Below are 12,142 nucleotides of genomic sequence, written 5' to 3'. Positions count from 1 at the left end.
CGTGCAGCACATTATGTTAATCTTGTAAACCACACTTGAGAAAATGAGACTTCTCATAAAAATGGTAGATAGAGATACATTCGGATGCCCGGCAGTTGGGATGCCGTGGTTCAGTTGACAGATGTCCACTTCCTGAAAGTGGTAATGTTGAAGAATAGAATAGTCTATATGGAAGATCTGCACTGCCACTGGTACAGTCCCGAAAAACTTGGGCAATTTGAACTTTTCTCATTTTCAATGGTTTTTGGATTCTGGCTGCCTCCCACATACATAGCCTACTATAGATCGATACTGCCAACTTCTTATGAATTTGGGGATTTTGATTTATGTCATAGCTTAATGCCTGTGATCACAGCATACAATAGGATGTAGTGACTTGCTTATATGAGCCTCTGAATACAGGGAAAGACTTGGATTGTTTTACTTAAACAGTTGAGTTGGGCAAATAAAATAGCCACATGCTATGAGGTTTACAAGAGTCAAATCTTGGTTCCTTTTGGTTGATGCCAAGAGAACTAAACAGTAGCTTTAATCTAGAACTGTAATTCTATGTTAAGATTTCCAGTAGTCCTTAGGAAGGCGAACCTCTGCGAGGCCTACCCATGTCGAAAGTACGTTTGTCCAGTACTCACTCACTGGTGACCCCAGCCATCCTGCTGTAAATAATCCTAATGTAATTAAGTACTAGAGTGCCTTTCTCTATTGTGATTTCAGGATACGTGTTCATATTTATGCGTATAAATATGCAGAGAATAACAAATGCTCCAAGTGTGAAAACTGCACAACCCAATAAGTATATCATAATCAGCCCTTTGATGTCAGCTCCCAGCTCAGGTTCCAGGATGATGTTTCAGATAAATGTATCTGTAGCTGTTCATTGGTTTCCCATAGCACTTTGTAGCAAAGCCAATATATTAGGATTCTGGAATATGCACATTCCACACCATGCTGCACTTTATGTTTTCCCTAAAGACTTCCATACTGCCAACCCATCGAGCATCACTAAGTTTAGCTGTCTGTGACTAAAAGGTTCTGCAAAATATGCCCTAGCCTCATAGTCACTGATGGCTACAGTATATATTTTTATATTCAACACTAAGGATGCTGGGATTTTTCGGTTTTAAGGTTAATTCCGCTTTGTGGTTTTTCTTTTCGCATCCTATTATATATGAAATATATATGCCCATTTAAATATACACACTCCTATAAAGATGGAATTAGGTCCCCGGAAGAAGCATTGCGTTTTACATTACAATAAAATCCATGTAGGTTTTTATCTCTGTCATCTACTACCTATAGGTACATTTACCATACACAAAGTAAATAGCTGATGTTTAGCAAGTATGTTTCCACAGATATATAAATAACAGAGAGTGGGTTTACAGATGTAGAGGAAATGTGCAACCAATCAGATTCTATATACAATCTTCTGGAAGGAGCTCGATAAACGATCAGGACAATATGTCTGGTTGCTATAGGAAGTATATCTTTCCACAGACAGGGAAGTGCCAGAACATACTTGCAAATATACTTTAATAATGTTAGTCAGGTTGTTTATTTTTAGGCCAATTTAATGTACTGGTTAATTTTGGCATTGTTATAATTACAGAATAAGAAATCCCAAGAACCCCAAGTAGCAATCTATGATATTGTAGCCACACAACTAGATGAGTTTCCCCTGACTCGCTGCAGTAGATACATGCACTGTTGCCATGGGAGATAGCCCAACCACTGCAGAGGAACCTTTGCAGCTTCTTAAAATAGTTATATCTCTTTGAAAAGTTATTGACTAGAAAACAGCTTTCCTTATTGGATGATGACAAGAAGTTAAAGATGAAAACTGACCCTTTTTTCCTAGCCGGAAAAAAACATTTGTAACAAAAACATCTAATATTTATGTTGTCACTTTTCTGAGAACATCAGAACTATAAAACACGGTCACGGTTTTGTTGTGAACATTTTAGCAAGTCTCACATGAAAGTTAGAGAACTGGCTAATCAGATTTGATGCATTTCTGACGTGCTATGCAGACATCATCATCTGTGGAGTAAGCAACACCTGTCCTTACATCTGGCACTACCAGCAATCTGCTTAGGGATATGTTAAAAACAAATACATTGGCGTGGGAACCTCCTGCAAGAAAGAAAAATAATGTAATATTCCCCTATATTTGTCTGACTACTTATGTATTTAGGTCTCATACGCATTTATGGCCATGCACTAGGTTCTTAAACAGAGCAGCGCCCCCTGGTGAGCAAGGAGAATAAAACTGAATCATTTATTGCTTCTCCAATTATTTATTTGCTATGCTGACAGTGAAGGATTGTTACACTGCCAGGGTGGGTGCAGCTTCTTCCACACAAAAAAAGCAGAGCCTGCAAGCAAGGTAAAGTTCTCATCTTCGACTCGTCATTAGAACTTTACATTTAGTTTTCCGAAAAGCCAACACATTTTACAGAATAGGGAAGAATCCGAACTGCTTTCAAAACGTCACAAGATGTGTGGATAGGAATCAGTGTCACACATAAGTAGCCATGTTTTGAAAGTAATGAAAAGACAATGGCCTGAGAACAAAGACATTCTCCAGGCAAAAATACTAAAGAACCCCAATCTTAATATGGATACACCAAATTGAGTTTTAAACAAAGAAGGATTACCACAGCTCACCCCAAATAACTAGTAAGAAGTTTGCAGTTTCATAGTTCATGAGCACAGTTCCAACACCTGAGTCTGCATTATGTCCCATCCAATAATCAGGTGGAAGCTACTGATAACATCTGCAGGAGAAGAAACCAGCATTTACAGTACAGTATTTTGACAACCCTATTGCAGCTATGAAGGGAGGAGAACTTCATTATTCCCTTTAGGACATGTAGCCTGTTCTGTGGACGTGTTCTCCCACCCGTCTGGCAGCTGGACAACAAGTGGAGCATAGTCTTGAGGTTCCTCCTCGAAATCCCACTGGAACGTCTTGGTGAGATGGGCTCGGAAACGGACAGCCTTCTTTCTCAGCGCTTTATCCATGGTTGGGGAGCACAGGAATGAAAAAAGGACCTAAGTAAAAAGGGCCAAGTGGACACATTATAGGCCAAGCTCTGAATTGGGGGTATTTTAATGCAGAAATCTGCAGACAATGGTACATTATATACCTGACTAATGTACATATGTATGTACATGTAAAATACCATATGTGTCCTCACACATCATTGCTGCAGTCAACCGAATAGCCCCCTTTCAGAACAACAGGTTCTGTCATACTCTGTTAGCGTTGGGTGTCTTCTATTTTAACAAAAAAGCATCTTAGTTGCAATACGAAGGAGGTACAGGTGATGGGGTACAGGTGATGGAGCCGCTCTCATTGTTTTCGTCAGCCGTCAGCTACCACACGCTCACACATCCATTGCTGAGAATGGGGTGCGAGCATCTCCGACATGTGCTCGCCCCTTTTGCCGGCACGGGCTGGCGCTCGTTGCAACGGGAGCCAATCAGATGAGAGCGGCTTCATCTGTAGGACGCACCAAGAGACTGTGCTGATTAAATTGACATGCAACACTTTATCAGTGTGCGACTGAGCCTCTAAGCCTGTACACAAAGTTCTACAAAGAAGCATCCACAGCTTTTTTCCAATACAAGTTCTGTTGTGCTCCATATACAGACTCACACACAATATACAGTACAAGTGGCATATCAAATTAATCAGTACAGTCTTGTGGTGCGTCTTAGCCACACCGTGTTGCCATTTTTTGGGCAAAAAAAAAAAAGACTCCTGACAAAGTTGCACCAGGCATCTTCTGCTGCGTGGCATACTGAGGGTAAATGTATAAAGATACACCATCTCAGTCCAATAAAACTTTTGAAAAATAAGTAGGACATATTTCATATACTGTACAATAAATAACTAAACCTACTTAAGCCAAACTGTGTAGGACTAGAACATGACATATATACAGAAATATTGATTACCATATAAAAGTATTGGTCCATCACCTAATATAATAAGACAGATATAATAAACAATGTATTACAATTGAGCCATCAGGACTAGAAGCATATTAACTAGTATCAGATGTGCACTTATTAGTAGTAGCACATTGACTGCAAACACCATTTGTTTACCTGCAGCGTACTGGTCAGGAAGTTGTTCTGAGATACAATGTCTATGAAGAAGTCTGTGGGAACCTGTGCCAGCTGGTAATATAGGACAGATATGACCTCACTGTACAGATCCAGGTGCTGCAAGGCGAAAGACTCTGCACGGCATAGAAGATTCAACAGGTTCTTCCATTGTTCAAACCCTTCATACACATTCCCAAACAGGAAACACACAAAAGAAAACTGCAGCTCAGCTGGAAAACAAAACACAAAAGAAAATAATATAACAAGGGTGTTGCGGAAAGTTATTACAAAGCAGTAATGTTATTATTTATCCTACACCATTACACAAACACATGTGCTGTATATAAGAGTATACATTCCTACATACACACAATGGAATCACAGAGCAGCTTGTCCATTAAAATACAAATACTCTGTTCTAGAGCAGATGTCCCTGCGATCTGCTCTAGAAAAGAAAAGAAAAAAAAAAGTCACCCCATATTTACTTACATGCGTCGGTGCGGCCGGGAGTAGGGCGGGCTTATGGAGCCTCTGATGGAGTTGGGGGGAGCTGAATGGTGCCAGGCTGATGGAGCCAGGGCAGAGGTAGATGAAGCAGACAGGGCAGGTGGGCGGTCCCAGGATGACTGAGGAGGATTGAGCAGCAAGGGCGGACAGAAGGGGGCTGTGTGGCCTGCTCAGCGTGACCTTTGACCTTGTCACGCTGCGCAGAGCCGCATTGCCGGTAATGGGAGAAGCCGCATAGCCCAAAATTAGACTGCGCATAGGAAGTCTAATCCCGAAATCTCAGGATTGGAAACTACAATCACGGGATTGAAATCCTGGCGTTTTGGGGGCCAAATCCCGGGATCCTGATTCCAGGAGTCGCCACCCTAGTCAGCGCTGACCCCTCCGCCGACTACACTGCCCCGCCGGAAGTGTGGTCTGTAGCCCATAGGCTACCTCCATCTCAGAATGATGGTGGCCCAGCAACCTGATGCGATGCTGCCCGATATTAATACAGGTAGCATTGCACCATCACATGCGGCGGGGTGGGACGGGGTACTTAATATTTGTGGCTAACCCACAAATATTATATGATAAATGGGTCCCTTAATCTTCAAAGCAGAGGAAATGGAAATTGATGAACTACCAACCAGCTAATAATGCTGGGTACCCCCTAGACCAGGTATGTCCAAACTGTGGCCCTCCAGCTGTTGTGAAACTACACATACCAGCATGCCTTGCCATAGTTTTAGCATTCCCTAATTGAAAAACTGTGGCAAGGCATGATGGGACTTGTAGTTTCACAACAGCTGGAGGGCCATAGTTTGGACATGCCTGCACTAGACCATAACATTAACAATTTTGTAGACTCCAACGGGTTGGGGCGATGAAATCTTCATATAGTCTTGTTTGTACGCACTACTAATGATGCATGCTCCTGCGAGTCAACGATGTCCTTCATCACTTGCACATGCAAGATGATGGAAGACATCACAAGCGAGGGCCATGCTGCATTTTCCATCAGAGGTGTATACACTTGCTGATGCTGGCTTCCCCACTACAATGTCTCTGGGAACACATATCATGTAGTGTCTACTCTGCACAACTGTCATTTATCAAACACAGCCTGTAACATGGCAGTTAGGAGCTGATTGGTTGGTAATTTATCACTTTCCACATTATCTGTCTAAGGCTTAGTACATCTGCCCCTATGTCTTCTATAATACCATACTAATATATACATTTCCACATTACACTGGGGAATATTAAGCCTAATGGCGCCAAAGCAAACTATAAACAAGACAATGGGTCTAACGCAACATCGATCACTAACTAAAGAATTCATAATCTTTTTGATTATCAAACAACTGAGCTGCCACAATTTGCTAATAAATATAGATAAGTATTAAGGTCGCAGTGTGATTGACAGGAAGCCAGCTATTAGGGGTAGAAACATAAGGTTTTGTGGGTCTGCCGGCCTGGTTCTTTAGCAGAAGTCCTACATTTACTCAGATGGAAAAAATTGTTTGATGCTTCAGTTTTTGGAGGTTATTCTGGTTCATATGCTCCCCCGCATGGGGAAGCAATGTTTTATTATTGCGCAATTGTCATACGCGGGGTGCGAGCGGGTACGGCTAGTTCGCTGTCCTGTTCGCACCCACCAGTTCGGGCGGGGGTGTGGGGCAGCGGCGACTGGCTGCGTCCTTGGGAACGCCCAGCATTCTATTGGTGTTCCCATGAAACCACTGGGCGTTCCCATGGAATTTAGGCAGTGACAGGGGGCGGTCAGCTGACGTCACCGGATCTCAGCCCCCCCCCCCCTTCCCGTACTGGAAGAAACCAGAGAGTGTCTTAGTTTTGCATGCACCTTCCAAATCATTCGGTGGCCACCGAATGGATAATGGATGTTTATGTAAATGTGCGGAGAACTAGGCGAAGGAGGGGGGTGCGGCTATGTGAGCGGCATATAATCCACACACAACACTGCAAAATTTGTGGACCAGGAACTGGGAAAAGCGGACCTTCCACATATATGGAATTTGGCCTTATGATGCACACCCTCTATCTATGCTCTGTACCGGGAATACCAGACCAGCCTTTGTGTATGGATCTGCAAATACATCACTACTTGCTATGCATTCACTATTTTGCTAGGCGCGGTTATTCTTTCTTTCTGGGAGATGACTTTTTGATCACAGGCTAGTGTTCATTGTAGCACCCGCTATCTTTGAAGACCCCTGCAGTTCCTCTTCCCTGCCTGGGGTGTCGCTGTCTGCTGTGGTGTTTCTAGCACAGGTCTGGTTTGCATATCAGTGCTGATATACAGACCACACTGTGCTAGAAGCACTACAGCAGACAGCGACACCCCAGGCAGGGAAGAGGAACTGCAGAGGTCTTTAAAGTTAGCGGGTGCTAGAATGAACACTACAGGCAATTAACCACTTTTTTCTCACTAGCAAACTATGCTGAATTAGGCCCAATGTCTGGATTTTATACAATTGATTTTAAATACTTTTGACAGAACATTTACACCAACCTAGAAGCTCTAAAGGTTTTCCTGGATAGTGTGTTTCAATAATTTGTCCGAGGGCATAGGATAGGTCCATGCTGTGCTGAGTGACTTCAGCAGGAGTGGCATTTTTGGGATACATTTTTTCTGGGAGCTGGCTAAATCGGATCTCTGTTCCTTCTTTTTGTTTCATTTGGGGGAGTCTAGACATGCCTTCCTTATAGTTCTGGCATACGGTGTCATACCTGTGCAAAAGAAATAACATAAGAGTGAGTGTCTATGTACCGTGAGACTGATAAGTCTAGTAGAATAGCTACTCTGCACCCCTACCTGGGTAAGTTGTGCTTCACTCGATCCTCTGTGTGGGTCATCATCTCAATGGGCAGGACCTCTGGAAAGGAACAGATTGTCCCACAGGTTGGCTGTAGCTTTAAAATGGCTTCTTTAGTAATGTGACTGCTCAGGGAAACCCAGCAACGCAGACTTTCATAGGGGTATGGTCCCAAAAAGGGATCCAAGGTAGGTAGCTGTTCCCGTAGATTTTCAGCCTCCTCCTGGGAGGCAGTGACCATTTCTTCTTCTTTAGCATCCCATTCAAGAAGATGGATCTTTTTTTGCTCCAAGAAAAAGAAATTGCCTGAGCGTGGCCCAGTTTCCCCACAAGCTCCCCCTATCCTCTTCACACTATAGTGGATAAAGTGAACTCCTGGAGGCACCATCTTCACTCCTCTAAATCGTGGACCAACTTGCCAACTGTTCGAGTCTATACCAAATTCAGAACCCTCTGGAAACCCGAGAATCACAAACGTTGCTCCCTGAAAGAATAACTGTCGTGCCAATTCAGGATCCATGTCTGTGGATGAGCCTGCCATTTCTGTACAACAAAAATATGACAGAACAAGTATTTATATCAAACCTACCCCATACAAGTCTTCCTCCCAATCAGCATAAACATGAGCCATTGCATTTAGATATTATGTTTGGCAACATCTTTAATATGCAACAATGTAATGGAAAAATATGTCAATACCCGAACACAAAGCGACACACACATTTGGCAGCTTACTCAGATTAATATTGGTAATCAATGACGGTGTGCTCTGTGCTTACAGTACAGTAAAAGTTATGCAATTCTTGTATTTTTCTAACTGCAAATTATACAAGTGTGTGATAGATAGATAGATAGATAGATAGATAGATAGATAGATAGATAGGTATCCTGTGCTTCACTGCAATTAATAAAAGGCAGGCATGTATATGGCTAATATGAGGCATGTGGTAGGTTATGTGGCTGATGGAATGGTAGAGACTATATCCCCTTCAGTTTTAGCTAGGGGGCGTTAACCCTGGTGCAGACTGGTATCTCCCAGCTGTCACGAGTAGTTTTAGCATGTAGGTACTGTATGTCTATCTGTCATGTACTCTGCATACAGTGAATGTAACCTATTGTACACTAACATGAGTGATGTACTCACCTCCCTTTTCTAGCTGTAAAGCAGTTACTTACTTCCTGTGTTCCTCATATTCCTTCCCCCAAGAAACAATCAAACGGAATAACGGTTCCTAACAATTTGTGTCACTGTCACGGAGGTTTCAGTACTAGGCTACTAGCACAAGTATTTATGTCCAGAAAAGTGCTTCTTGTCCAGAATTTGTAACTAAATGATGATTTTACTCAGTTATGCTCCTCGGAATCTTCTTGGCTGTTTTTTTTTAAGCCCAACTGCGCAGTGTTTCTTATGATCATGATACCTTTGGTGCAATCACTGCAATGTTAATGTGCATCTTGGCTTCTGCTGCAAAGCTGCTGATTTGGGAGCGAGTTAAAAATGGACAAATGCAATTATGTCACCTCTCTTTTTTTCTCTCTAGTTGAGTACAAAATAGTTAACAAAAAAGATATGTATAATAAATATATTAGCATATTTTCAAAAGACTCCCAAATTGTAGGGTGTATCCATAGACTCAGGAAAAGGCCCTGCACTCACTTTCTAGTGAATTGGACAGAATCCTTTAGGCTGTCTACACACGGGCGATTTTGTCTAATATCGCGGGCAATATGGTCGCTGAGCGACCATATTGGCCACAATGGGAGTGTGCACCGGCAATATATTATCGCCGGGTGCGCGCTTCCGTTTTCTCCCACGTAGTGATTGCTGTTCGCAGGAACATGCTCCTGCGACCAGCTGATTTCCACTGCCGGGCTCCCCGGCAGTTACTTTTTCATTGGCAAACGGGACACTGAGCGATATATCACTCAACGATATATCCCACGGTGTGTATGGGGCTTATGACCTTATGGGGGGGAGCACAGCCGCCGGCAGCCTGAGCGGGGGGGAGCACAGCCGCCGGCAGCCTGAGCGGGGGGGAGCACAGCCGCCGGCAGCCTGAGCGGGGGGGAGCACAGCCGCCGGCAGCCTGAAGGGGGGGGGGAGCACAGCCGCCGGAAGCCTGAAGGGGGGAGCACAGCTGCCGGCAGCCTGAGGGAGCTTTCAGGACGGCAGGTGGGCGGGGTCCCAGCTCATTTGTGGAGGGGGGGCGGCGCCCTGGGGCCCCTCGGCGGCCTACGCCTCTGAGTGTAGCTTCTATGGATAGACACTATGGGCCTGATTCAGACCTAAAACCTGGACTGCCACTCTTCGCAGCCCAGCAATCAGGAAAATGCTGCCCAGCCAGATTGTCTCCCTGCCCCTGTGCACAGCTGTGAATGCGAGGGGAAATCCATTTACAGTCGCCCACCATCAAATGGATTTCCCCCAACCCTTGTGTGTGCAGCAGGTGTGTAAGTCGCTGCGATCCTGGAATCTTCAGGTCTGGCACTGACATCAGTGGTCCTCCCCTACAGTGGCAGGTCCCACCTGCGTTTCTTCTGTCAAACAGGCCCCAATACTAATGCTGTCTTAGTTCGCAGGGGACCTTGCGCACGCACACAGCATACTGTGCGCATGCGTGGTCTATCAATTAATTTGCAGCCTTGAAAAGAGGTCTGAATCTGGCCCTATGCGATGGGAGCAGTTCTTCCGATCAGACAACAATTAGTGGGTTGATGTCCATCAGTAAACACTAAAGCTGGGTACACACTATGCTATGTTTACAAACAATATGCGAGATAATGATATACAGTAGTTAATGATATAACCATGCATATTGTCTAGTGCAGTGATTCCCAACCCTGGTCCTCAAATACCCCCAACAGTGCACGTTTTGCAGGTCTCGACACAGAATCAGTGCTATTATTAGCGCCACCTGTGGATCTTTTAAAATGTGCCTGAATAATCTGTACTCCTGCTGGGTGACCTGGAAAACGTGCACTGTTGGCGGTACTTGAGGACCAGGGTTGGGAACCACTGGTCTAGTGCAGCGGTTCCTAAACTGTGGGTCCTGACCATCTCAGTATGGGGTCGTGACTTTTCTAATCTCAGTCAGTGATTCAAGGAGTCTGAATAATCTGTAGAATTGTCTGTTATTTTAGACTCCTCCCATCATTTTGTGCCTCCCCAATGCTGCCATGTATGTGCTGCCTGCTGACTACACATGTGATGTGATGACCTTCTGCAGTAACTTGCTGGGGTCCTGTTATTATTTTTATTGTCTGATGGGGTTCCAGAGCAAAATAGTTTGAGGACCCCTCGCCTAGTGTGTATCATTAACGATGCGCACTCCCGCGGGTCATTAATAACCGCACCCATTGCCTGTTGAACATGCTGTCAAATCTGCTTACAGATGAAGCCATCCTCATCTGTCCCTTTAATAGGATAAAGTGAGCCAGAGCTGTTGGACTTAGGACCTTATGCAGGTCCGTTCGCAACTGCCGTTTGTTCGCAACAGGGACCAATGTTTTGTTACTGCACATGCACATTTCTGCGCATGTGCATAAGCAGGGTGCACCCATTGCGAATACATGGATTGCTGGGTGCACGCACCCAAGACAGTGGGCGTGGGGTGGCGGGCTGGGCCATTAGCATATGTGAACTCCCAGCGTTTTATAGGGGTTGCACAGTGCAAGTAGAAATTGAGTCCAAAAACATCATTGTTGCTCTTAGATGTGGTTTATGTGTATTTTTCCTAAGAAAAAACTGGTATGTTTGTGTACAGTGAAAAAGTCGACTTCTGTGAAATACAAAAACACTTTCTGATTGGGTGTAGATGGTTATAAAATAACTACCTTGACATATATAACCAGGTCTTAGAATGAATATTACCTAAAATTAAACCAACCTATACATGTTGAGAAGTGTAGAGATAAGGGGCCTTATTTTGGTTCATTCTTTCTGACAAAATCCTTCTTAGATGGACAAAACCATATGCACTGCAGGGGGCAGATGTAACATGTGCAGAGAGAATTAGATTTGGGTGAGTAATTTTGTTTCTGTGCAGGGAAAATACCGGCTGCTTTATTTTTACACTGCAATATAGATCTCACTTTGAAGTAAAACCCCACCCAAATCTAATTCTCTCTGCACATGTTACATCTGCCCCACCTGCAGTGCACATGGTTTTGCCCATCTAAGAAGGATTTTGTCAGAAAGAATGAACCAAAATAAGGCCCAAGGTTCCAATGTGTTTGAGGGCTGTGTGTCGCTTGCAGGTAGTGAAATAATGGTTTCCACTTAATAGCCTGCAGCATTGCTTATTACATTCAGGTGTAGTAATCAGCGTTAATTAGCAGACTCAGGCGTCCGCTCTCATACGGTGTCTCATACGTCCGCCTGTTTTTGGTCCAAAATGCACGGTGCGTTCGCCGATCAAAATGCACGGTGCGTTCGTTGTGGCACCGTGCATTTTGTGTGCACACCCCTGTGTACGCCCATGTTTACGCCCAGTTTTCCTCATTATTCCAGCGCTCCCATAAAAACGCCCACTTGCCGCCCACAATGACCATGCTCTTGCGGACAGGTTTTTTCGCACGGAGAGACCCGACCGCGAGCAGTGTGAGGTCGCCGCACATGCGCATTGTGAAAGCTACGCATGTGCAGATGAAAAAAAAACCCGATCCGCCCGTATACGGTCCCACCGTACCAAGCAGAATAA

General features: G+C 44.3%; 1 protein-coding gene across 2 annotated transcripts; it reads right to left on the bottom strand.

Annotated features, from left to right (window-relative positions):
* Positions 1 to 1,531: 1,531 nt before the first annotated feature.
* On the bottom strand, positions 1,532 to 8,745 carry AAR2 (AAR2 splicing factor). Of its 2 annotated transcripts, none has more exons than XM_083147768.1 (5): positions 8,619 to 8,745; positions 7,442 to 7,985; positions 7,139 to 7,356; positions 4,117 to 4,346; positions 1,532 to 3,054 (listed from the first exon to the last, which is right to left on the bottom strand). In XM_083147768.1, exons 1-5 carry the CDS (start codon positions 8,632 to 8,634, stop codon positions 2,833 to 2,835), a joined length of 1,230 nt encoding a protein of 409 aa, XP_083003894.1. In that variant the 5' UTR covers positions 8,635 to 8,745; the 3' UTR covers positions 1,532 to 2,832. The 2 variants fall into 2 exon arrangements, with proteins under 2 accessions (XP_083003894.1, XP_083003895.1); XM_083147769.1 differs by having other exon boundaries at positions 8,587 to 8,691.
* Between the last annotated feature and the right edge of the window lie 3,397 nt (positions 8,746 to 12,142).

Source organism: Crinia signifera, chromosome 6 (genome assembly GCF_055691185.1).
Source record: "Crinia signifera chromosome 6, ASM5569118v1, whole genome shotgun sequence".
Classification (NCBI taxonomy): Eukaryota; Metazoa; Chordata; class Amphibia; order Anura; family Myobatrachidae; genus Crinia; species Crinia signifera.
The sequence above is the reverse complement of the archived record's forward strand: the minus strand, read 5'-3'. Positions and strand labels throughout refer to the sequence as shown.